This window comes from Phascolarctos cinereus, unplaced genomic scaffold, assembly GCF_003287225.1.
Source record: "Phascolarctos cinereus isolate Bilbo 61053 unplaced genomic scaffold, phaCin_HiC Scaffold_4;HRSCAF=312, whole genome shotgun sequence".
In the NCBI taxonomy this organism is placed as follows: domain Eukaryota; kingdom Metazoa; phylum Chordata; class Mammalia; order Diprotodontia; family Phascolarctidae; genus Phascolarctos; species Phascolarctos cinereus.
In genome coordinates, this window is record NW_027555847.1 from 675,581,426 (window position 1) to 675,607,651 (window position 26,226).

At 39.1% G+C, this 26,226-nt stretch overlaps 1 protein-coding gene across 1 annotated transcript in view; it reads left to right on the top strand.

Annotated features, from left to right (window-relative positions):
* AP3D1 (adaptor related protein complex 3 subunit delta 1) overlaps window positions 1–26,226 on the top strand; it is a 137,085-nt gene that overhangs the window by 49,912 nt on the left and 60,947 nt on the right. The window contains exons 2-9 of the mRNA XM_021008880.2: window positions 4,128–4,223; window positions 7,608–7,688; window positions 8,768–8,848; window positions 12,978–13,085; window positions 18,083–18,212; window positions 19,399–19,538; window positions 20,022–20,095; window positions 25,460–25,509. Of these exons, the coding sequence (XP_020864539.1) occupies window positions 4,128–4,223; window positions 7,608–7,688; window positions 8,768–8,848; window positions 12,978–13,085; window positions 18,083–18,212; window positions 19,399–19,538; window positions 20,022–20,095; window positions 25,460–25,509 (760 nt within the window). The remainder of the gene's footprint in view (window positions 1–4,127; window positions 4,224–7,607; window positions 7,689–8,767; window positions 8,849–12,977; window positions 13,086–18,082; window positions 18,213–19,398; window positions 19,539–20,021; window positions 20,096–25,459; window positions 25,510–26,226) is intronic.

Sequence of the window (26,226 nt, forward strand, 5' to 3'; positions counted from 1 at the left end):
GGGCATCCTTGTTTGATCCCTGATCTTATTGGAAAAGCTTTTAGCTTATCCCCATTACATATAGTGCTTGCTGATGGTTTTAGATAGATATTACTTTTTTTTTTCTTTTTGGTGAGGAAGTGGAGGTTAGGTAACTTGCCTAAGGTCACACAGCTCGTAAGTGTCAAGTATCTGAGGCCAAATTTGAACTCAGGTCCTCTGGACTCCAAGGTTGGAGCTTTATTCAGTGCACCACCCAGCTGCCCCTTGTAGGGTTTTTTTGTTTGTTTGTTTGTTTGTTTGGTAAGCAGTGGGGTTAAGTGACTTGCCTAGGGTCACACAGCTAGTAAGTGTCAAGTGTCTGAGGCTAGATTTGAACTCAGGTCCTCCTGACTCTAGGGCCAGTGGCTTTATCCACTGCACCACCAGTATTACTTGTCATTTTAAGGAAAACTCCATTTGTTGCTATGCTCTCTAGTGTTTTTAACAGGAATGGGTGCTGTATTTTGTCAAAGACTTTTTCTGCATCTGTTGAGATAATCATATGATTTGTTAGTTTTGTTATTGATAAGGTCAGTTATGCTGGTAGTTTTCCTAACATTGAACCAGCCCTGCATTCTTGGTATAAATCCCACCTGGTCATAGTGTATTATCCTCGTGATAAATTGCTATGATCTGTTCACTAATATTTTATTTAAAACTTTTTGCTTCAGTTGGGAAAATTGGTCTATAAGTTTCTGTCTCTGCTTTGACTCTTCCTGGTTTAGGTATCAGCACCATATTTGTGTCATAAAAAGAATTTGGGACTCCTTCTTTGCCTGTTTTTCCAAATGGTTTATTTATAATTGGCCATTCTTTAAATATTTGGTAGAATTCACTTGTAAATCCATCTGTCCATGGAGATTTTTTCTTAGGGAGTTCATTGATGGCTTGTTCAATTTTCTTTTGTAAAATGGGGCTAATTAAGTATTTTATTTTCTCTTCTGTTAATCTGGGCAATTCATATTTTTATAAAAATATTCATCCATTTCACTTAGATGGTTAGATTCCTTGGCCTGCAGTTGGACAAAATAGCTCTTAATTGTTGCTTTAATTTCCTCTTCATTGGTGGTGAATTCTCCCTTTTCATTTGGTAATTTGTTTGTTTTTTTTTTAATCAAATTAATCAAAGGTTTATCTTTTAGTGGTTTTTTTCCCCATAAAACCAGCTCTTAGTTTTATTTATTAGTTCAGTAGTTTTCCTACTTTCAATTTTTTTCATCTCCTTTGATTTTCAGAATTTATAATTTGGTTTTTAATTTGTTCTTCTAGCTTTTTTAGTTGCACGACCAATTCATTGATCTCCTCTTTGTGTTACTCATGTAAGTATTTAGAGATACAAAATTTCCCCTAAGCAGCTTTGGCTGCATCATATATACAATAAACTTTAAAGGAAGGTAGGATTCCTGAATGGTGGTGGTCAAGGAAATATTGGGAAATGTAGGAAGTGGTCAGCAGGAAGTCTGCCTTCTTTTCCTTTTGGTTAGCTGTGTCCAGGGGTATGAGAATAGAGAAGAGGCTTGGAATGTAGTTCTCTTCCAGTATGACACAGGTTTCTGTTATGCTCATATAGATTTATACTATTGAAGGTGTTCCTTTGAGAAGACAGACCACTATAATAGAAGGAGCCCTAGACTGGGAGGCAAGGAACCTAAATTTTCGTTTTGTCTTTTCTACTGACTTGTTGTATAACCTTGGGAAATTTAGTTTCCTTCTCTGGGTTTCATTTTCCTCATCTATTTTTAATATAAGAGGATTGGACTAGATGATCTCTGAGACACTTTTGAGCTCCATTATTCTCTCTCCTCTGCTCAAAGATCTCGCCCTTTTCTACCATTCTGAGTTCTACCATGTAAGATTCTCTTATTCCTTTTATGTCCCATGAATTTCTTTTTGTATCAGTAGCTTACAAAATTTGTAGGACTTAGACACCTGAAAACAGAGGCTCATGACAGAAATTTAAAAAGCCATGTGATTTCCTGACCTAATCTAGGAACTGCTGGTATACCCTTCTCTGTGCCTCTGATCTTGAGACTCCTTAGAAATAGATCCTGGGCTTTCTAAATTAAGAGTCACTGCTAAACTGTAAAGACAACTATAAAGTATATGCTAGGTTGTCTTACCTTCTACCATCACCGTAGCAACCTGCCTTCTAAGCATGTTTTTATTTTTCAGATGTTCGGTAAAATTGATTGCAGAAACACATAACTTAAATAAGTAGGTCGCAGCAAAAATACTTTATTTATACCATAACTGGACAATCTTCAGTAGTTAACTTATTTGCAGTTCTGCCTGTAAAGGGATGAACTAGATGGAGCTATAGCCCTTAGCTTCTGTGTTTGTTCATTTTTAGCAAATTAACACACATTTAAGAAGAATGAGAAAATTTGCCACCAGAAACATCATGGTATAGTAGGAAAAGGACCAAATTTGGCATCAGACCTGGATTTATATCTGGGTTCTGATGTTTAGTAACAGTATAAAGCAAGAAAAGTCTCTTAACTTCTGTTTCTGCCTCTACAAAATAAACATCATAAAACTTAAATTACCTGCTCAGAGGGTTTTTATGGAAGAAATACCATGTAAACTTTAAAAACATTTTCTAAACTTTAAAAATCTAAGTAAATAGAAGGCTTTAAAAAATATATAAATGTGAGCTTGTGAAAAGACAAGCTGAAAAACAGCTATTCTGGGAAATGCACATGACTACAGAACCTTTGTCTCAAATTTGATTCGGATAATTTTTGTCTTTATGAGGAAAATGTTCTAAAAATATGATTCATTGGTCCATTAACCAGAATTTATCTTTGAAAGGGGGTCTTTTTTGTCAAAGGGTCACTTGGTTTCTAGCTCTTTATAGGACTACATTAGAGCATCAGCCTTTTTCTTGGGAGGGTAAAGCATTCTTGTGGCTTCCATATATTGAAACAGAAAGAATATTTCCATGAATGACAGTGCCCATTTTTTCCACTTAATAGTATTTTATTTTTTCCAGTTATATGTAAAGATAGTTTTCAACATTCACTTTTATAAAATTTTGAGTTCCAAATTTTTTTCTCCCTTCCTCCCCCCCTTCCCCCAAGATGGCACGCAATCAGATATAGGTTATGCATGTACCATCCTATTAGACATGTTTCCATTAGTCATGTTGTGAAGGAAGAATCCAAACAAAAGGGAAAACCATGATAAAGGAAAAAAGAAAGAAAATGGTATGTTTTGATCTGCGTTCGGACTCCATAGTTCTTTGTCTGGATGTGGGTAGCATTTTCCATCATGAGTCTTTTGGAAATTGACCATTATTTTGAAAAGTTTTCTCTTAACTGTTTAATTTTTTTTTGTTTCTTTTTTTTAGTGAGGCAATTGGGGTTAAGTGACTTGCCCAGAGTCACACAGCTAGTGAGTGTTATGTGTCTGAGGCTGGATTTGAACTCAGGTCCTCCTGACTTCAGGGCCAGTGCTCTATCCACTGCGCCACCTAGCTGCCCCAACTGTTTAAATTTTTTAAATGAGACCCACAGTCACTCAAGAGTTCTACCTAACAGGTACAGGAAGAATGCTTCTTTTTTTTCAGACAACAACATCATAAGATCGTAGATTTAGAGCTGGAAGGGACTTAGAGACTATTTAGTGTACCCTCTACTTTTATAGATGAGGTACTTGTGCTCATACAGGTAGTAAGTGGTTTAGTTCTGCAATCTGAGAAGTGGTCAGCTAACAGGTTAAATGCTTGGCTTAGTGTCATATAGTATGTGGTAGAGCTGGGGTTCAAGTTTAGGTCCTCACATACCAAATACAGCATAATTGGAGGGACAGCCCCTAAACGACGCATTTATATATATGCTGCTAATGAATAACGCCTTGTGCCCACAGTTGAAGAATCTTGAGGGGAGTTGATGGGCAACATCTGTTTCGTTGGTTGACATAAAATGTCAAGATAATTCAAGAAGGCTTCCAGCAAATTGGGAAAACCATCCTTGGAGGATTTATGGGAGGATATGGCTAACAGTCCCAGAGAATGGAAAAGTGTGAATGAATGGCTTTCTTGGAGGGTGCCCACATCAATTGAATCACAGGTGTTTAAGCATCTTCTGTTTTGTTTTGTTTTACAGGCCAAATATATATCACAATGTATTGATGAAATCAAACAAGAATTGAAGCAAGACAATATTGCAGTAAAAGCAAATGCAGTCTGCAAGCTCACGTATGTAAGTACAGTAGTTTGTGAATTACATTTCATTGTATGGTTATTACTTTAAATGGGCTATACCACCTATGTATGCCCTATGACGTGTGTTCCAGCCTCTCACTGCTTTTTCTACCCTTTAAAAAAATAAATTTTATTGATCTCTTGTTTTTGCATCACTGAAATTTATCCTCCTTTCCCAAAGAGTCATCCCATGTAACAGACAATACTTTTAAAGGAAAAAAAAATAGAGAAAAAGAGGAAGAAGAGAAAACATTCAGCAAAACTTCATCAGCCCATCAAAAAAGTCTACAATATAGGTCCAGTGACTGTAGACCTCCCACATTTGCAAAGAAGGCCAAAGTGGAGGGTGGGGGAATAGCTTCTCTTCTTTAGGATCATACCATGCTTGTTCTTTGTAATTTTGTCACATTTTCTTTTTAATTTCTCTCTTTTTTTAAATGTTAAAAATGTTTTTAAAATATTTTAATTTTGAGATAAAAATTTTTTTATACTAAATTATGGCACAGCAAATACTTTTCAACTAACCCTCAAATATATTGACTTTCAACAAAATAACACGATAGATGGTAGAAAAGTGGTGGGCTTGGGAGTTATATAGAAGCATGCATGCGTTCTCAGATAGAAGCAACATTGGCTTTTAATTATTTTTTGGTTTCTAAATTCTTATTAAACATTTTCTTCTGGATTGTCCCTGCTAAGTGTTTTCAAGTTTGATTGCCAAGAGTCATGGTAGGGTGGGGGAGGGTATCATCTGTAGTGTTGAAAACTACTTCTTTCTTTAGGTCTGACAGTAGGCCAAGTCTCTTACCTTTTATAGTAATGGTAAGTCATAGTAATGGTCCTTTCTCTTAGCTCTGATTGAGGCCAATTTCTAGCTGTGGGGGTACAAAGTGCTTTTTTAATATTAAGATATTTATATAAAGTGGGGGAAGGGCCCAAGCATTTAAGTGCCTGCTATGTACCAAGCACTGTGCTAAGTGCTTTACAAATATTATCTCATTTAATCTTCTCAACAGTCCCAGGAGGTAGATACTGTTATGATCCTTATTTTACAGTTGAGGAGGCTGAGGCAGACAAAGATTAAGTGACTTATCCAGGGTCACACAGCTTAGTAAATGCCTTCAGTCAAATTTGAATTCAAGTCTTCCTTATTCCAAGCCAAGAGCTCTCTCCATGGTGTCATTTAGCTGCCTAGGTAGAAAGTGCTTTGCAAACCATAAAGCGCTATGTAAATGTTAGGTTCTTACATTGAAGTGGTTAACCTCCCTGTTACCTCAAGGATTAAATATAAAATGCTGTGTTTAGCATTTAAATCCCTTCACAACATGGTCCCTTCTTAATTTTCAGTGTTCTGCTTTATTCACTTATATTTACTCAGTGGTCCAGTGACACTGGCCTTCCTGTTCCTCTCACATGACCCGCTGTACCTTGACTTCATGCCATTTCACTGGCCATGCCCCATGCTAGAGATGCTCTTACTCCTCACCTCTGTCTCCAGTCTCTCTGGCCTCCTGTAAGACTCAATTCAGCCTTCTCCATCTGTAAGAGAATTGTTCCCCTTCTCCTCCCCCATCCACTATACTGCCAGTGCCTCCCCTCTGGGGTTACCTTCCACTTACCTGCATAATTGTTTGCATCTTGTCCCCTTCATTAGACTTTGAGCTCCTTCAGGGCAGCGACTGTACAGATCTGGTGCTTAGCATAGTGCCTGACACACAGTAAGTGTTTAATAAATGCTTGTTCGCTGACTCCTGGCTTGGAGAGGCTATATCTATTCTGGTATTCTTTTTTTAAAAATTGACTATTATTAAATTTAATTTTTAATTTAATATTTTATTGTTTTCCCACTTATAAGTAAAAACAATTTTTAACATTATTTTTAAAAAACTTTGAGTTCTAAATTCTCTCTCTCCCTCACCCCCCCATTGAGAAAGCAAGTAATTTGATATAGGTTATACATGTGCAGTCATGCAAAACATATTTCAACGTTAGCCATATTGTGAATGAAAACAGACCAATAACCAAAGAAAAATACAGAAAAAGTATGCTTTGATCTGCATTCACACTACATCAGTTCTTTCTCTGGAGATGAATAGTATTCTGAAATCATTGTATTGCTGAGAATAGCTAAGTTATTCACAGTTGATCATCATACAGTATTGCTGTTACTGTGTACAGTGTTCTGCTGGTTCTGCTCATTTCACTTTGTATCAGTTCATGTAAGTGTTTCCAGGTTTTTCTTATAGCACAACAGTATTTCATCACAATCATATACAGCAATTTGTTCAGCCATCCCCCAGTTGATTTCCAGTTCTTTGCCACCACTAGAAGAACGGCTATAAATATTTTTGTACACATAGGTCCTTTTCCTTTTTGATTTTTATCTCTTCGTGATACTGACCTGGTAGTGGTGTTGCTAGGTCAAAGGGTATGCATGGTTTTATAGCTCTTTGGGTATAGTTCCAAATTGTTCTCCAAAATGGTTGAATCAGTATATAACTTCACCAAAGGCGAATTAGTGTCTTTTTCCCATATCCCCTCCAACATTTGTCATTTTCCTTTTCTGTCATATTAGCCAGTCTGATAGGTGTGGAGTGGTAGCTCAGAGTTGTTTTAATTTGCATTTCTCTAATCAATAGGGATTTAGAGCATTTTTTTCATATGATATAGATAGCTTTGATTCCTTCATCTGAAAACTGTCTGTTTATATCCTTTGACTATTTATTAATTGAGAAATGGTTCTTGGGGGGGGGGCTAGGCAATGGGGTTAAGTGACTTGCCCAGGGTCACACAGCTAGTAAGTGTCAAGTGTTTGGTCTGAGTCTGGATTTGAACTCAGGTCCTCCTGACTCCAGGCCGGTGCTCTATACACTGTGCCACCTAGCTGCCCCTTATTCTTATATTCTTGAAGGCAGTTCAGGCAGAGTATAAGCTCCAGCAGAGCCTACAGAACTGGACAGGCTGGAGATAAACAGTGTCCATCATTAGAAGGTTAACTCTTGAGTAATTAATTGGGGGTGGGAGGGACCTAGCAACTCATAAAGTGCCTGCATTCTCTGTCTCAATACAGGGAACACCCATCCAGATGATCCCTCAGACCCTGGGGAAATGAAGGGCTGTGGTGTGGACTTTTCATCACGTTGGTGCAAATATAAAGTGTAACACTCTTGTGCCTGGGTAGTTTTGTGCATTATCCTTTGAATAAGGTTTTTGTCAAAATTTAAGCAGATATCAAGCCTTAAAATGTGCACACATAGAAAGTACATGGTCCTAATGTGGCCTTCCTTCACATCTCTAAATCTCATTCTTACTTTTTTTTAGGGTTCAGGGGTCATCAAGAAGGAATTATAAATTTATGGTGTCTTACTCTGTTTCCTAACAGTTACAGATGTTGGGATATGACATCAGCTGGGCTGCTTTCAACATTATTGAAGTAATGAGTGCTTCAAAGTTTACATTTAAGGTAAGAAGCCATTGTGTTTGTTTTTAGATATGACAATCTCTGTCACTGTTTCAAAGCTCATTCGTACAGTACAGTACAGAGATCCTCAACCTTTCTTTGTTGTTGAGGAAGAACGCATTTTGAAATTTCTTCCAAACCTGTAGATCTTGTATAGGAGGAGTAAAGCTGGAAATGAGAGAGGGGTACTACCTATTGAGTCCTTGAAAGAATCAAGGGAAGAGGAAGGACAACTACTCCTACCTTCCCTTTCCTCCTTACTAAGAATCAGGGAAAGGGGACTGGGTTATTGGGATGTGACAACAGGCTTGGAGATGGACCAGGTGAGACAAGTTGGGGACATGTGGGCACTTTCCATATGACCAGAAAGTCCTGAATTGGATCTTTTGAGTGTTGCTTGTCCAGAAGCAGGGAATTATAGAGTCATTAGCAAGGTTTGGCCCCCTGTAACAAATACAGTTGATTGAACTGTTTCAAATCTGATAATTCTGCCTGTTGATTATTTTATTGGTAATTGTCTATTATCTGTCTTAATTGTCTATTATCTATCTTAAGCCAAATTTACATTCCCTACAATGTCAAGAGGGACTGAAGTCAACTAGGTTGTTTGTTGTTTGTTTAAAATTTAATTTGGGATTTACAAGCATGTAGTTTAAGATACATATTTGATCCACGGTAGAGGCTAGACAGTCAAAAGCTGATAGTAGACTGTAGCATTGAGGTTTTTTTTAAAAAGTCACTGATTGCAAAAATGAAGTTAGTGGAAGTGGGAAGAATGAACAACCAACTGGTAATTGATCTTCTGGGTCAGTTTTAAGCAAAGCCTTATTGAATGACATTTAGCATTTTAAAATCACTACCATTCTAAAACACAGAAATGCTAGGTTGGAATATTGAACAAATGTTTTGTTGTCTTGGCCAGCCGGAGTTAACAGCTCCCCATGTATCTAGCCTGTGTTTCTTTCATGACTACAGGTTTTGTTTTTCTTGGGACTGATGCTCCGAGAGCAGGAGCTTTGAGTTCTAAGAAAGGCAAGAATGGTGGCAAAAAATTTAATGCTTCTGTTTTTCTAAATAAACAGCGAGTTGGTTATCTAGCTGCTTCTCAGTGCTTTCATGAAGGAACTGATGTAATTATGCTGACTACCAATCAAATTCGAAAGGTAAGTGATCAGTTTCAGCTGGAACCACTGTTTACTTTAGTTAAATTTCACTATTTCTTGTGCGTGTGTTTCTCTCTTCCAAAAAGCCATTTATTCTCATTTATAAGGAATATAGTTAGGTCATGATCATCTCTATTTAAAAGTGAATCTAATATAAAAGGGAAAAGACCCTACTACAAAGTAATCTAGCAAGCAAGTTTCCTATATAGTTGTTTACTTCTCCTCCGAAAAGACAAGACAAAAAGTGGAAACAGTTGCTATAGGAAATAATGGGGTGAATTTTTTTCTTTTTGCCAAGAGCTTAGAGGATTCTGGAAAAATTGTTTAATGTGCATCATTTTTTAGCTTTTTACGAGGGCCTCCATTTCTTCATCTCTAAAATGAAGGTTTTTGTGAGGATAATAATAATAATGTTAGCTAGTAGTTACATAATGGTTTATGCAGTTATTTCATGTGATCCTCACAATAGCCCTGTGATGCATGTGCTATCATCATCCTCATTTTACAGATGACAAAACTGAGGCCTAGAAAGGTTGAGTTAATTAGCCTGAGTCATACAGCTAGTAAGTCTGTCTGAGGTCTGATTTGAACTCAGATCTTCCAGACCCCAGCTCTAGTGCTCTATTCACTTCGCCATCTAGCTTCCTCTGATGAGATAATGTATGCAAAGCCCTTTGCAAGCCTGTAAGCTCTGTATAAGTGTGAACTATTATTAATACTTCTTGTGTATTTTGAGGGTTGGTCCATAAAAGTGTCTGCTTTAAGTGATTTGTAATTTCTAGTTATCTATATGTGAGATGATCATTGTTGCTTTTCCTTTTGACTTCTCCCTGATGACATTCCATTGGACTTTTTGGGGGTAAAATTGAGCATTAGTTTTGGGTTATATATTCGTTAAGGCTTATTTTTCTTGTGTTGCCTAACATTGAATGAGCTTCACAAGCAGATTACTTTCCCCTTTGAGGAGAGTCAGAAAGTGATTAATTCAATAAAGTCCTCTTCATTCTCTGCATTTCAGACAACTTTTTGGGGGATGAGGCATTGATTTCATTCCTTAATTATATAATAATTAAGATAATGTAATAGATTAGGGATATATTTACAAATCAGCGACTGGTAGACTTAACAACTGAAGAGAGCCTCTTTTTTTCTCAGTGGACCAGGGTGAGCGGAGGGTGGCCATTGGCCTTTATCTCATTCTGTCTGGCTATGCTTCTGGCCCTTCTCTAAACACAAGCCAGAAAAAAAAGTTCAGGTACAGGGCCAAGAATGTGACTGAGTCCAGCTTTGGAAGTCAGATATAGACATGGTTCATATACCCAGTGTTTTCAGGAAAGGTAATTTGGGAACATCAGAGTGACTTGTTGGAGTTGTGGATGTAGAACCAGAGATGTATTACCTTGAAGGAAGATACAAGCTGGGTCTGACTCTTGAGTTTTTTGGAGTTCATAACAGCTCCTAAATTGTTTGCTAGAGGCACAGGTTGCTGATCCATACCAAAGGATAGAATTCAAGCTAAATCTTTTTTTATTTTTTTTTTGTCAGCAGCAATTATTGAACACTTACTCTTTATAGTCTCTTGAAGATACAGAGTGGTATAAGACAGAGCCCTTGCTGTTAAAAAAAATCTTAAAGTCTTATTGGGGAGAAAGGACATACACATCCATGTATACCCCAGTCCCCTCCAGTTCCTTCCCTGCACATTGTCCTCCCCTCCCCCTCATACAGAGCAGTTACAGCACAAGGTAGCATGTGCTTGGTACCAAATAGGTAGTCTTAAGATGCACAGGTGTTCCTAGGAGGGTGAAGTCACTAAGGGCTGGAATAGTCAAGGAAAGCGTGGAGTTGGGCATTCAGAAAAGTGAGGGTAAGACTTAGATAAGAGGAGAGAAGGAAGGAGAGCATAAGAAGGGTGGGATTAGAGGAGGAGATGTGGAGTTGGTTGGGAGTGGGACTTATTGTCTTAGGGGTCTGTGAGTTTACCACTCTGTCCGTGGACAAGAAATTTAATATTTTTAGGTTGTTTAATAAGTAAGTGAGAGAGTTCTTTATAAAACTGCAAGGGATTATCCACATATATATAGTGTTATGTAATATGAGAGGAACAGTCAATAGAATGGTAGCTTGTGGAAGGCTTTGAATACCAGCCTGAAGCAAAGTTTAAGCACTAAGCATTAAAATAACATTTGGCCTTGATCCTGTAGGCAATTTGATAGGGATTGAATTGGAAGCTCAGAAAGAGGCCTCCTAAATGAACTTGTACTTTCCTATTCAGTACAAGTTAGAGTAACCTTAATCATTCATTCATTCATTTTTCATAGACACTCCTCTTCTGCCTCCCCCCCCCCCCTTCTTCCTTGACTGATCACTCTTACAGGGCTTTTTATTTTCTCTAGTGACCTAGTAAAGTGCTGTAGCAGTTTTCTTTGGCTTCCAGGTGACCTTTCTCTAACTATTCAGAAAAGAATACTATGGAAACAAGGAACTTCTGTCAGATAAGTTGCAGGTGATGTGGGGTGAACTCTGCTTTTGCTGCTTTCAGCCCTGAACACAGGCTTGTCCAGAATTAATATTTTTATAATTACAAAGCCCCAAATGGAAAATCCTATGCTGAATATTCTTGTATCTCTTAACTTGAATATTACATTTCCTAGTGGGCTTAATGAATAAACTTCAACCCAAATGCAGTTCAAAATAATATACAATACAATACCTTTTCCCCAACCTGGAGATCAAGAATTTAAAATGTATGTTGTAGTTGTAGAAGAAAAAAATATTGCTACTGTACCCTGCATTTTCATCTGGCCAGAAACAATTTTATTTAACATTAATATCCAAGTTATTTCTGGCTTGATGAGAGAAATGTCCAGAATGACAAAGTGCCCTTGGAAATGTCTCCCCTCTACCCCACCAGGACTTGTGAGGTAACATTTATAGGAATCTTGAACAAGGAAAAGATCATAAGAAGTTAAAATATAGTTTGAGGTTAGCAGTCAAAAATCGTTGAGTAACAAAGTCACCATCCCATTCCTACCTAGACCACTTCCTTCAAGGAAACAATGTGACTTCTCCCAGAGGTTAACATTGAGAATTTCCCTTGCAGTGAAATACAGAGCACTGTCTTTGGCTAAATCTCTTCAAGGGTTGTGGAAGACTGGAACTCAAACTTCTGTTCCATCTTTAATCCATTTCCTTAGGAAAGGCCTTTTGTCCTTCACCTAACACCTGATAGTGTTGAAGGGTTAGTAGAAAAGGAACTTTTTAGGGTAGAGAAATATTATTTCTTAATATTTCTAGAGGTACTAAAACTGTGGGCTTTTTTAGGCTTCCACATAGTAATGTAGAAGTATATGACAGAAAGACAGTGAGGACAATAGAAAGGAAGGCTTCAAGACTGCCGTTGCATTCTTTTCCTCTGTTTTCACACTTTCTCACTAATTGGAGTCAATGAAGACTCAGGGTGAGCCATAGAACTGCCCACACTTAGTGATCAGTTTCTGAGCCTCTTGGTGAATTATCCATTTATCCTGTAGGGGGAAAAACCCACCTGAAGGGCAAAAGAATTTTCCATTATTCAGTTCTGAGGAGTTACCCAGATGCTTACCCTTTCACTTAAACATATTTTACTGTCATCCAAAACTGTATGTCACTGTCTGGTGATGTTATTTTAAAATTTGTGATAATATTTTTTGTTGTTGGTAATATTTTAAACCCATTCTTCAAGGAAGGATGATTTCTTAGACCCATTAATTCTACAGGCATGCAACCCTGGTACATGTGCTTATGATAGGTGAATAATTGCATCTGTAGAATATTTGGTATCCAACAATTCCCACCTGTGATAGTTTTTTAATTCTATTCTTTTTAAACAGTGTGTTCTACATTCTCCAGTTAAAACATTATGTTTTCCTTCATAGGCTGTTTCCTTAGAAACTAATTGGATGAGATATTCCCTGGTTATAGCTTAGCCCATAAAATAGTGTGAATGGGGAATTTTATTTCTCCTCAAATTCATGAATATTGTAATTTTCATTCATTCCATATGTAATACTTCTGTGGAAATGTAGCTCATCGTAAGTAGAGTGGATTTGTATGCTTTGTTAAATTGTTTTCCCCTCCATCTTTGCAGGACCTGAGTAGCCCCAACCAGTATGATACTGGAGTTGCACTGACTGGTTTGTCCTGTTTTGTTACTCCAGATCTCGCCAGAGATTTGGCAAATGACATCATGACTCTGGTGAGTTGGCAGACATAACTAGACCTCTCTTTATGATTTCAAGTCTGTGCTACCTCCTGTTTGACCCTCAATTTTCCTCACATATAAAATGGGAGATAAAACTTAGAGCACCTCTGATATAAAGATGAGTTGCGGGTTGTTGACTTAAAAGAGGTGAGGTCTTAAGAATACCCCAGTGATTTATAGCTTGAGCTATTCAGTGTAAAGCAAATCAGTTTACATATCAGTGACAGGTATTTGTTTTATCCTTTTCACATATCCCTGAAGTTATATTTTGATATCATGGCGTGGAGGTGACCCTGGATTGTCAGCAGAGAGGTTTGCTGTAGTAAGGGCTCTTAACCTGGGATTTGAGAATTTGTTCTTCACATTTTGATAACTACATTTCATTATAATTGGTTACCTTTATAATCCTATGTATTTTATTTTATGCATTTAAAAACATACTGTAAAAGATTCCAGCAGACTTCCAGAGGGGTCCATGACACAAAAACAGGTTAAAGTCAGCAAGCATTTTTTTGGATGGTCAGTGATTTAATATTTTATTATTTTTCCCGAATTACATGTAAAAATAATTTTTAACATTTTTTTTTTCATTTTTAAATTTTGATTTTGAGTTCCAAACTCACTCTGTCTCTCCCTCTCCTCCCCCATTCATTGAGAAGGCAAGCAATTTGATATAGGTTATACACGTTCAGTCATGCAAAACATTTCCACATTAGTAATTTTTTAAGAACTTACTATGTGCCTGGTACTGTACTAAGCAGTGGAGATACACAGAAAAGCAGAAGACAGTTCCTGCTCTCAGGGCATTCACAGTCTAATGGTAGAGACAACATGCAAACAATAATGTACAGCCAAGTTCTAGACATGATAAATTGGAGATAATCTCAGAGGGTTGGCACTGGCCTTCAGGAGAACTGAAAAAGACTTCTTGGGAATGTGAGATTTTAGTCAGAAAAACCAAGAGGCTTATTCCTGGCTATGTACTCTGGGATCAAGAGACATTGGCCTTCTCAGGTTCCTCAAACAAGACGCTCTGTCTCAGCTCTGGGCATTTCCAGCGTCTGGCTCCCGTGCCTGGAATTCTCCTCCATCCTCTCTCTGACTCCTGCCTGGCCTTGCTTCCTTCAGGGGTCAGCTAAAATCCCACCTTCTTCAGGAAGCCTTGGCCCACCCCCTCCACATCCCCCCCGAATGCCAATGCCCTTCCTCTAAGACTTTTTCCATTTTATCTTGTATATATCTTTTTTGTGTATGGTGTTAGCATGTTATCTCCCCCATTAGCAGAGTCAGTAGTAAGTAAACATTTACTAAGTGCCTGTTATGTGTCAGGTACTATGCTGAGCCCTGAGGATACACAAAGAAGCAAAAGGCAGTTCCTGCCTTTGAGGAGCTTGCAATCTAATACAAGCAAACAAATATGTACAAGTAAGCTATATAGAGAATAAATAAATAATTAAAAGAAACCAAGGCACGAGAATTAAGAGGGGTTGGAGAAGGCTTCCAGTAAAAGATGGGATTTCAGTTGGGATTTAAAGGAAGGCAGGGAAGTCAGTAATTGGAGCAGAGGAGAGAGAGCATTCCAGACAAGGGGGACAGCCAGAGAAAATGTCCATAGCTGAGAGATGGAGTGTCTTGTTTTGAAACAGCTGGAAGGCCAGAGTCACTGCATCAAAGAGTGCATGTAAGGAGTAAGGTATAAGAAGACTAGAAAGATGGGAGGGAGAAGTCAGGCTATGAAGGGCTTTGAGGGCCAGAGAATTTTTTTATTTGATCCTGGAAGCAGTAGGGATCCACCGCAGTTTATTGAGTGAGGGAGAGGGAGAGTGACGTGGTCAGACGTGTACTTTGGGAAAGTTACTTTGGCAGCTGAATGGAGGATAGATTGCAGTGGAGAGAAACTTGAAGCAGGCAGACCCACCAGCGGGCTTTTGCAATAATACAGGCATGAGGTGATGAGGACCTGCACCGCAGCATGGTGACAGTGTCAGAGGAAAGAAGGGCATATTTGAGAAATGTTTCAAACCAAAATACTTTGGCAGCATGGCGGGTCAGAGAAAGTGAAGAGTGAAGGACGGTCCCAAGCTTGCAAGCCTCAGGAACTGGGAGGGGGTGGTATACTTGGCAACAATAGGGAAGTTTGGAGGCAGGGGAAATTTGGGACGTGTTGAATTTAAATCTACTGGACATTTAGTTTGAGATGTCTGAAAGGCAGTTGGGATTTGAGGTTAGGGCAGGGTAGCTAGATTTGAGAATCATCAGCATAGATCAATGGCAGTGATTTCATGGCAGCAGATCACCAAGTGAAGTATATAGAGGGAGAAGAGAAGAGAGCCCAGGACAGAACTCTGAGGGACACCTACAATTAGAGGTCAGAAAGAGGACTGCTTGGTCCTGGCAAAGGAGACTTTAGGAGTGGTCAGATAGAGAGGAGAACCAGAAGAAAGTGAAGTTCCCAAAACGCAGACAGAGGAGAGTATCAAAGAGAAGAGAGTGATCAACAGTGTGGAATGCTGCACAGAAGTCAAGAAGAGGGAGGATTGAGAAAAGACCATTGGAGTTGGTGATTAAGAGATCACTGAGAACTTTGGAGAGAGCAGTTTCAGTGAAATGATAAAATTAGAAGCCAGGTTGTAAGGCATTAAAAAGTATGTGAGAGGAAAAAAAGTGGTGGCACCTTTTGCAGGTGGCCTTTTCAAGAAGTTTAGCCACAAAGGGCAGAAGAGATATAAGGTGATAGGGATGGAAGGATCAAATGAGTTTTCTGAGGAATGGTGGAGACATAGGCATAGTTATAGTAGGGAAGGAGCCAGTAGACAGAAGGAGATTGAAGATAAGTTATAGAGTGGGGATGACAGAGGGGACAGTCTGTTGGAGGAGATGAAATGGAAGGAGATTTCTTGAACAAGTAGAGGAGTTATCCTTGGGAAGGAGTAAGACACATCTTTGTGTGAGACAGAGGTGAAGGAGTAGATAGTGACAGAAGGCATCTGAGGGATGTAAAATGAGAAGAGGGAGCTCATCATGAATGACCACAATTTTTTCTGTTAAATATGAGACAAGAGTTCTCAGCTGAGAGAGTAGGAAGAGGAGCCATGGGAGGCTTAAGAAGGGATGAAAAGTTTTGGAAGATGTGTTGTGAAGAGTAAGATAGTGAGTTGATGAGGGGGAGTACAGTGATTGTCTGGGAAGACCCAGTTGAGATTGTGTAACAGATTTGTAGGAAACCCTGGTCAGAATTGTTGTCCCCCACCTTTGTTCAGCAGCCTGTGTATAGGACCGAAGGTGGCAGATGGTGGGAATGATTTGAAATTGAGGCTTGGTAGGGAGAAATCAGCAGTGTGATAAGCGGACCTTATCGTATATAGATAGAGACAAATGGAGAAGAACTGGTTCACCAAGGGGTTAAGATGGAGAAAGAGGGACAGAGATTCTAGTGCAAGGGAGATGGTCTGGAAGAGAACTGAGGATTAGGGGATTGGAGGTCATGATGTGGACAGAGAGCAGAGTTTGGTAAGAGAAGGCAGAGGAGAGGTGGGAAGTCAACAGATTAAGATCAGGGGTTTTTAAAAATTTCTTAAACATGGAAGTGGTGTATTTGTGAGTGATGGTAAGACCCAAAGTATGACCATCTGTGATCTGAAGTGGAGTAAAGGCATAAGTTACAGGAAGTGAGTAGGTTAAGGGACTAAGTCATCGGAGTGTTTTGATGGAAAGTCAATATATTTTTTAAGGTTCCTAGCATAAAAGCAAGGGTTGGGGAGGAGAGAAAAATTGTGAACTATGTACTGAACTCTTTGAGGAAATAAAGAGAGTGATGTGAATGTCTGTAGAAAATAGCTACCAGGATTTTGATTGGGGGGTAGATGATGAATTTTGTGAACCTCAAAGGAGGAGAGATTACTCAGTGACTGAGGTAGAGAAAGAACCTGGACATGGCAGTGGAGAGCAAGGAGAATTGCAACTCCCCTCCTCAAACAATGAGCTGAGAATGTGTGAAGGTATGGCATGTCCTAGAAATGTAGGCTGTGTCATTGGGATGATCCAGGTTTCGGTAATTGCTAGAAGATGGAAGGGATGGGAGAGGAAAAGATTAAGGGTGAAGGGAAATTTATTGTCTGTGGAACAGTGATTCCAAAGGACACAGGGTGGGTCTGGCATTTGGTCAGGATTTTGGGATGAGATTTGGAGACGAGAATAAATAGGAGCTCCTTGAGTTAGGGACTATTTTTGCCTTTCTTTGTATCTCTGACCTTAACAGTACCTGGCACCTGGTAAGCACATTGACTGACTTACTGGCATGGGCCATGACCTCTAGGAGGATTTATATATCCTATTTAGTTAAGGAGATAAAATATATTCTCTCTGTCTCCCACTCTCCCTCTCTCCTTTTCTCTCCCTTAGGAATCATCCATTTTAACCTCATTTTATTAATGAAACAGTTAAGTCCAATTCAAGACAGTAGATAAAATTGTCCAAAACAGATGTTAGAGATTGTAAGCTCTTGAGTTAAGTGAGCACACTAGGTCATTAACTTTTGGGGATGTTAGTAAGGGTCCAGATGGAAATAGCGGAGGTGAGAAACTAGCTGAACCCTGAAACGTGGTTAGGAATAGGCAGAGCCAGGAATGGCGATGGTATGCAGGGGGTATTGGTATTGTCACAACTGAGCCCAGCCTCTTTGGACTGTGAAGAGACTGCCATCTCTGGGGGAGAGGTCTTTTGAGGCCTTGTGAGGAGATAAGTTGAGACTGGATTATTCTAGTTTGATTAGACTTTATTTTGAGAAATAAAATAGTTTGTGGAAAGAAATTATAACTCCTTCATGGCATGAGGGAGCTAGGGAGGCAGAAATTTTCAGAATCAGATATCACATATAAATTCCTAATGGTTATAACACTGTGCTTGCACTTTTGGGGAGAGAGAACTGAAATGAACCTTTGCATAGATTTCCAACAAGGTATTTGTATCTCCTGCATTTGTCTGGTTCACAGATGTCGCACACGAAGCCTTACATCAGGAAGAAGGCCGTGCTGATCATGTATAAAGTGTTCTTGAAATACCCAGAGTCCCTCCGCCCTGCCTTCCCTCGTCTAAAAGAGAAACTTGAGGATCCTGACCCTGGTTTGTTACATTTCTGTTGTCTTTGGTGTTTTAATAAAGCTGTTTATGTTCAGTAGCAGAGTGGTCTATTACATTCAACATCTTGACGAGCCCATTTTCTGTGAAAATATAATTCAGGTTGAAAGTTAAAAATGGACTCTTGTTGGGGCTGTTGTAGTTGGGATACTTTTTCAGGCGTAGGTTTGAATAGCAAGGCCCTTTCCAATTCTAAAATTCTGCAGGGGATGGGTTGAAAAGGAGAACGAGATGTTTGGAATGTTAAATGACAGGATAATTTCACACTGAAACAGACCTGTAGATAAAGGTAAGCTGAACCTAGTACATGGAATCTTTGGAGCCAGGCATCATCTTGGTCCCGTTCTGAATCCATTCAGGCTATTGCCAGTGACCAGTCTCAGAAGTAGAAATTTTAAAAAACACCTGTCCTCAAAGAATTCTATAAGGGAAATAACATAAATAGACAGAAATAAATTCAGGGTAATTTTGCAGGGAAGCAATAGCAGCTGTGGGGAAAGGGGTGGTCAGAGAATGCCTCATGGAAGAGATCGTGTTTGAGCTGAGTTTTGAAGAATACTAGGAATTGTGGGAGGGAAAGGTGAAGAAGGAATTGAGCTAGGTGGCAAGGACAGTTCGTACAAAGGCGTGGAGATGGGGAGAGGACAGGTTGTTCGTGAGGAATAGCAAGAAGGCTCTTTTGGATGCGTGAAGAAGAACGATGTGTAATGCTGTAAAGGGAGGTTGGAGCCAAGTGTTCAAGGGCTTTAAATGTCAGAAGGACTCTGTTGATCCTGGTGGCATTAGGGAGCTCTTGAAGATTGCTCAAGAGAGTGATATGGCCAGGATTGGGCTTTAGGAATGTCACGTGGACGTTCTGTGTGGACCATGGGTTTTGGAGAGGGAAGAGATTCAAGGCAGAGATGCCAACCAGAAACCAATTAGAGTAGTTTAGGGGAGAGGGGATGAGAGCCCAGATTAGCATGGTCACTGCATGAATGGACAAAAGTGTTCCACAGAAATCTGGACAGGATGTTTTTTCCCACTGTAAGAGAAAGAATATTTGGAGGATGAGGATACAAACAGGATGACATGCTGTACATACCCTTGCCTCCAATTACTAAGGTAGTTTTATATAGCCGCTGCTGGAGTGGAACCCTCTCCTAATGACAACCTTCTCTTGTATTCACAGGTGTGCAGTCTGCAGCAGTGAATGTCATCTGTGAGCTGGCCAGACGAAATCCCAAAAACTACCTATCCCTTGCTCCACTGTTTTTTAAGTTGATGACTTCTTCCACTAATAATTGGGTCCTCATTAAGATTATCAAATTGGCAAGTATTTCCATGCTGTGATTATAGCTTTTTATTTTCGTTAGGAAAATTGTCTGTGACCCTAACATTTATTGAATATTTTCTTTACAGATTTTCTTTCTGGTAAAATAAGTAACCATCAGAAAAAAAGAAATTGAGCTTAAAGAATAAGGAGTAAAATCTTAGATGAAGCCGTTAACATCTACAAAAGCATAATCAAATGAATTGACAAAAACATGGAAACTCATTGTCCTTTTCCAAGTTCCAGGTCCTTTGACCTTGTTATTGTTTTTTTAAATTTAGTTGTAGTCAAAAGACTACACAGTACTATTCACAGTAAATTAATCTAGTGAAGTGAGATCTGCTTCTGTAAGTCAGTATGCTCAAGAAGAAAATAAAACACCTTTTGCAAACTTGCTTTGCCCTTAAAAATAAGAAGATGATCAGATGTGGTCTGGATCCTGCCACAAAATAATCTATTGATTTTTCCTTTTATTCAAATAGTTTGGTGCTCTTACTCCCTTAGAACCAAGGCTGGGAAAAAAACTGATTGAACCCCTCACCAACCTAATACATAGGTAAGTTGGAAGGGAAAATTTTGGATTCCTAGGCTCCAAGCAGATACATATTTTCTTTTTTTAAATATATAATTACATACTTGAAACAAATTACAATTTGAAAGCAAATACAATTACATAGTTTCATTGTACCAGTCTCCTAAGCAGGGAACATATATCCAAATATTTATGGGTACATATTGGGTCATTTCTAGGAATACATATGATAATTGGGCCATTCTGAAACACTCCAGGGCAGTAAACTTTAAAAACTAGATGGAACACACATTTGTTATTTGTCTGATTTGCCTTTAGAATCCTGTCCACTCTGACAGTCTGGAATTCTTCAAATTGTCACAGAGGGTGGACTCTAGGGACTAGCTTATTTTTGTCTGTGTACATTTTAGGCACTGAATAAATATTTGCATTGTTCAATTTCATACTAATTTTCCTTCTAAGAAGATTCTGTAATAAATTGACTTGCTTTGTTTTCGTGACACCACCATTTTCAGAGTGATTGCTTTTAGTGCCATACTAAAGCCCCTTGGCCAGGTTTCTTTATTTGAGCCTAGAGTGTGCTTTGATTAGATAACAAGAGGGAGCTGAGCTCTCTTGACGTGCTTGTTGAGAAGGCATTTGGGTGTCATTAGAAAGAACATTTGAATAGGAGCCCTGAGACCTAGCTCTGCCACTAACTAGCCTTAGGCAAGGTACTTTCCTTTTGGCTTCTATTTCCTCATTTGTAGAAGGGGGATAATAGTAGCTGCCCTGCCTGCTTTACAGGATTGTGGTGAGCATCTAGTGAAATCATTGTTGCGGAAAAACTTTGAGAACTAAAAAGCCCCAAATGCCCTAAAACATTGTACTATTATTTTGGTCTGAATCTAGGATATTTTCCCTATAAAGAACTATGGGTGTGGAATCTGCTCCCACTGATGCAAATCTGCATTCAGTGGAAAACTTGGGGCCTAGAAAGTTGCCTAGATCACTCAATTAGGGAGTTAAGAAGAGCCTGGGGGGGGGGTGTGTGTGTGTGTGTGTGTGTGTGTGTGTGTGTGTGTGTGTGTGTGTGTGTGTGTGTGTCTCAAGGTCATGGAGCCACAATAGTAGCACTGTGAAGAAGGACAAAATATACTAATAACCATTGTGTTGTGTGCAATTGTATAAAAGCATTTGTCCTTTGACAAACAGATTTGTCTTGACTTAGGCTGGACCATATCTTAAACAATGGGTGTTGAGGTTTAGTAGGATGATGCCTTGAAATAGACCACTCTTAGGGAATAGAACATAGAGCTCTTGTCCTGTACGTCCTCAGGAGAGTGTTAGTGTCCTTCCCATTTTTAGGTTTCTAAATTACTGGAGTACACATGAAAGTAATATTGTGTTATCTGCCCTAGATATTCCAAAAATTATTTGGCTTTGGAAATAAAGTTCGATTGTCTCTGGATAACTGACTTACCCATCTGGATATTTATAATTTTTTACATTAAAATGATTCTTCTTCCTTGAAGACACACTCATCAGCTTTCATGGATTTAATTATTGTCTCTATGGTAATGATTTGCAAATCTACATATTCTGCCCAACCTCTCTGCTGTCCAATCTTACATCTGTTTTTACATTTTTTAAATTTTTTTGAGAGGCAGTCAGGGTTAAGTGACTTATGCAGGGTCACACAGCTAGTAAGTGTCAAGTGTCTGAGGCTGGGTTTGAATTCAGAGCCTCCTGACCCCAGGCCCGGTGCTCTATCCAGTACACCACCTAGCTGCCCCAGTCTCACATCTCTAATTACTTTTCTGACATCTCAAACTGGATATTCAGTAGGCTTCTTCAAATTCAACACATCCAAAATTGAAGTCATTATTTTTCTCCCTAAACCCTCCTCACTTCAGACTTCTCTCTTGCTGTCCTCCCAGTCCCTCAGGATGTTGTAGGAGTCATCCTGGGCTCCTCACTATCTCTCACTGCCCCCATATCCAATTTGTTGCCAAGGCCTATCACTTTCACTTATCCACTCTTAACCTTGTTCCCTACAACCACCTCTTTGATCCAGTGACCTTGGCTTCCATGAACAAGACCCTCTGTCTCTCTTCCATGCTTGGAACAGTTTCTCTCCTCAGCTCTACCTACTGACCTTCCTGGCTTGCTTTAAGTCCCAGCTAAAATCCCATCTTCTACAGGAAGCCTTTCCCGGTTCTTAATTCAAGTGCATTCCCTCTGTTAATTTTCTCCTATTTATCCTGTATAGAGCTTGCTTGGGATGTATTTGTTTGTGTGTTGTCTGTCCTGTAACATTGTAAGCTCCTCCAGGGCAGGGGCTGTCTTTTGCCTCCCTTTGTATCCCCAGTGCTTAATACAGTGCTTCACTTGATGGTGGCTGTGAGGGGTTTGTTGGAAATAGGGCGTGTCATCAGCATGGGGGCTGCCACTATTATGTGCCTGTTTGTGGCAGCTGCTAGTTGTTGCTGATGACTAGGAAAGTGGATCCCTTCCCCACAGTGCCACTGATGGAGTATCCCGTGGATCATGGTAGGGTGTCGTCTGGGGTTCATCCGACCGTTTGACCAGTTGGCTCTTCTTCACAAATAAAATGAGTCGTGTTTTCCCCTAGTTTTCTTTTGTTAAGATGAAAGATTTAAAGAGGTTTTATTCTCAACTCACTAACTAAGATCACATATGTGAATCTCAGAATTGTGTTCCCCAAGTTTTTTCAGACAGTTTTAACCTCGTTGCAGAATGAGAAAGCTCTGATTCATGTTGCATGTGTTAGTCATAAGAATAGAATCATAGACTGTTAGAGGTGAAGAGTACCTTAAAACTTACCTAGTCCCATCCTTTATTTTCCAAAGAAGGAAACTAAGGTCCAGAGAGTGGGAGGGTCTTGCTCCAGACGTAACAGTTTATGGGAAAGGTGATCCTAGAACCCTCTTCTCCCAGCTCTCTATGAAGTACTATTACCACTCTACCTGAGTTACTTTAAAATGCTAATATGACTTGTGTTGGATGCCTCTCCAGAGTGTTAAAATAATCAGTCTGTATTGAGTGAGCAAATTGAGTTTGTTACCTGCTTATCTAAAGAAAGTGAATCTGTTTTTAGGTACTAGCTTTAAAATTGTTTTCTTGTTTTTCATTGATGCTTAAATATGGGTTTGTTAAATTCTATGACACATTTGGAGACTTAACTAAATTTTTACAAATATCAGTGTGATATAGTAAAGACTAAGAGTCCTGATTGCTAGAGTCTAGTCCCTGCTTTGTCATTAACTAGCTTTGAAATATTAGGCAAGTTATTACTTAACTCTCTCAGATTGTCTTCTGATCTTATTGCTTTTTTCTCACCAATTTAAGCATTTAAAGCATTCTAAATTAACATGCAAAATAGGCATTTGGATTATGGACAATTTAAAATTTAACTATACTCTTAGGTTTTTATAGATAGAAAATATTACTGTATTTTCAAAATAAAAGCAAAGAAAGATGTCTGTTATGATATATCCTCTCTGGTACAGCCAGAGAACCTGTGTCCAAACCCTCACAAAAGGGGTTCAGTTATTTTCTGTACTATTCAAACCGAGTACTTCTTCAGGAAGAATATCAAGATGGATAGCATTTTTTAGAAAAGATAACTTATTTATTTATTTTTAGTTTTCAACATTCACTTCCATAAGATTTTGAATTTTAAATTTTCTCCCCCCCCCAAGACAGCATACAATCTGTTATAGGCTCTTTTTATACATTCATATTAAGCATATTTTCCCATTAGTCATGATGTAAAGAACAATTAGAACTTATGGGAAGAACCACATGAATGAAGCAATAAAACAAAAAAAAAAAAGGAAAAGCAAATAGTATGCTTTCATCTGCATTCAGACTTCGTAGTTCTTTCTCTGGGTGTGGGTAGCCGTTTCCATTGTGAGTCTTTTAGAGTTGTCTTAGATCCTTGCATTGCTGAGAAGAGACAAGTCTATCAAAGTCAGTCATCACACAGTGTGGCTGTTATCATGTACAGTGTTCTCCTGGTTCTGCTCACTTCACTCAGCATCAGTCCATACAAGTCTTTCCAGTTTTTTCTGAAGTCTGCCTGCTCATCATTTCTTATAGCACAGTATTATTCCATTACATTCATATACCACAGCTTGTTCAGTCATTCCCCAATTGGTGGGCGTGATGGATAGTATTTATAGGTTAATCTTCTGTGTATTCTTCTTATTCTGTCTTCATTACAGTTCATCATTTTAATACACTTTGAGGATTTTTAACTAGAAAAATTAATTTTTATCATACTATCAAGTATAGCAATGCTCTCTGCCTCTGGATACAAGTGACTTGCCCAAGATGTTCTCCCAGATCTCTTATCAAGTGCTATTTCTACTGTACTTTAGTTACTTATAAATGCTGCTATGATTTCTGTGTCAGATGCCTCTCGATGGTGTTTATTTTTAGGGATGACATGCAAAATATAAAAATACAGTATGTATTTCTCCCTTCCTTCTTGCCCAGTATGCAGGTTATGTTAATATTTCTAGGGAGTTACCATGCTGAAATTAAGGCAAAACATGCTGGTCTGTTAGATCCTTTTGGATCAGTGGTCAAAGATATTTGTTGGGGAAACTTCAGACTTCTTTGTGGAGAAACCAAAGCTTGATAAAAAATAGGAAAAATGCATAAAGATTTTTGTTTCAATGACAAACAAGTTGGTCATATTGTGACCCAGTCTTTTCCACCCTTACAGATTCTTGTCTTCAAGATGTTTTGGTTCTTAAGTGTCGTAGGTAATGAGCTCAAAGACAAGGGGCAATCAGTCACCAAACTCAGGTCTTGGATTTATCCTTTGAGAAGGCCCACAGGGTCACAGAGCTCTGGATTAGAAATCCAGGGTGCAGGGTTGTCATCTTTGGCAAGCCACTCGAGCTCTGGACCTCAAAATTCAAGCATCTCCAACAAGAATACATGCCGCCTGCTCCTGACTTTGCCTTCCAGAGTGTTGGCAGGTACCCCCAGGCTTAGAGCTTATCCCCACAAGCAGGGTCATGTGAGGTGATGAATTTGGAAATGCTTTGAAAAGCAAATTGTTGCATGAATCCAGGGTGTTGTTGCTTTTATTCTTGCCAGCAGATTTTTCATACATGGAAGCTTGTGTGATTTTCCTTTTGTATGGATGGCATCACAGATTGGTGGACATTTTTGAGAAACAGACATTTGTAACTTTCCCCAGGTTGAGTTACACGAGATGGAAACAAACATGCATTAAGAATTTGAGTATACCCATTTCACTGAATTCACAAATAATTTGCTGCTTTCTGCACAGTGTTTTCCTTGAGCTTTGGAGATGTTTAAAATTTGTAAAGGGCCCTTGGTCATTTTGTTGCCTCTCTCTCATTTCAGCACTTCTGCCATGTCTCTTCTCTATGAATGTGTGAACACAGTGATAGCAGGTGAGGACCAGAATTCACCATTCATGCCACAGAAGAGCTCCAGTGTGCCACTTCTCTCTCAAGCACAGATCAAGGAGGACTGGGAGACCCCCTTAGTCTGCTTTTTACTGTTCCCCCTGCCTCAAAGCCGTGCCCTTGCCAAAGCAAGTGATAACAGCCAATAGGGGAACTCTGCGTGGGCTAGGAACAAGGTCCCGTTCACAGGCAGAGCGTGAGTGACCAGTATTTGAGGGTGCCATAGTGAAAGCCTAGAAGAGAGGTCAGAGGTTATCATTCCAGTATGATGACATATCTTCTGAGGAACAGGTCAGGGATTCCTGCCTCTTCTGTGTCCTTTGTTCCATTACCCTTAGTGTTCTTAGACTAGTCAAGCCTCTGAAACAAATTCATTTGCTTAGTTTCATTTTTAGACTTGATGTCCATTTTTACTACTTCATTCTATTGTTGTAATGTTACTTTACACCCCAGTACCAAAATGAGGCTGACCTTTTGTCTTAATCTAATACTCTAACTCTATGGTGGTGTTTGAAAGCACATCTGCCTGTTGTCTGCATGGTAGGCTTAGCAGTGACTGTGTTCCCTTTAGAGAACAATGCAGTGTGAAGGTAAAGGGAAGCTAGTGGTTCTGGCACACACCTGGGCAGAATTTAGTTCATTTTTTCTGCCTGCTGCTCCAGATGTTATCTGAAACTATGCCCTGATTGTTGAAACAGATGC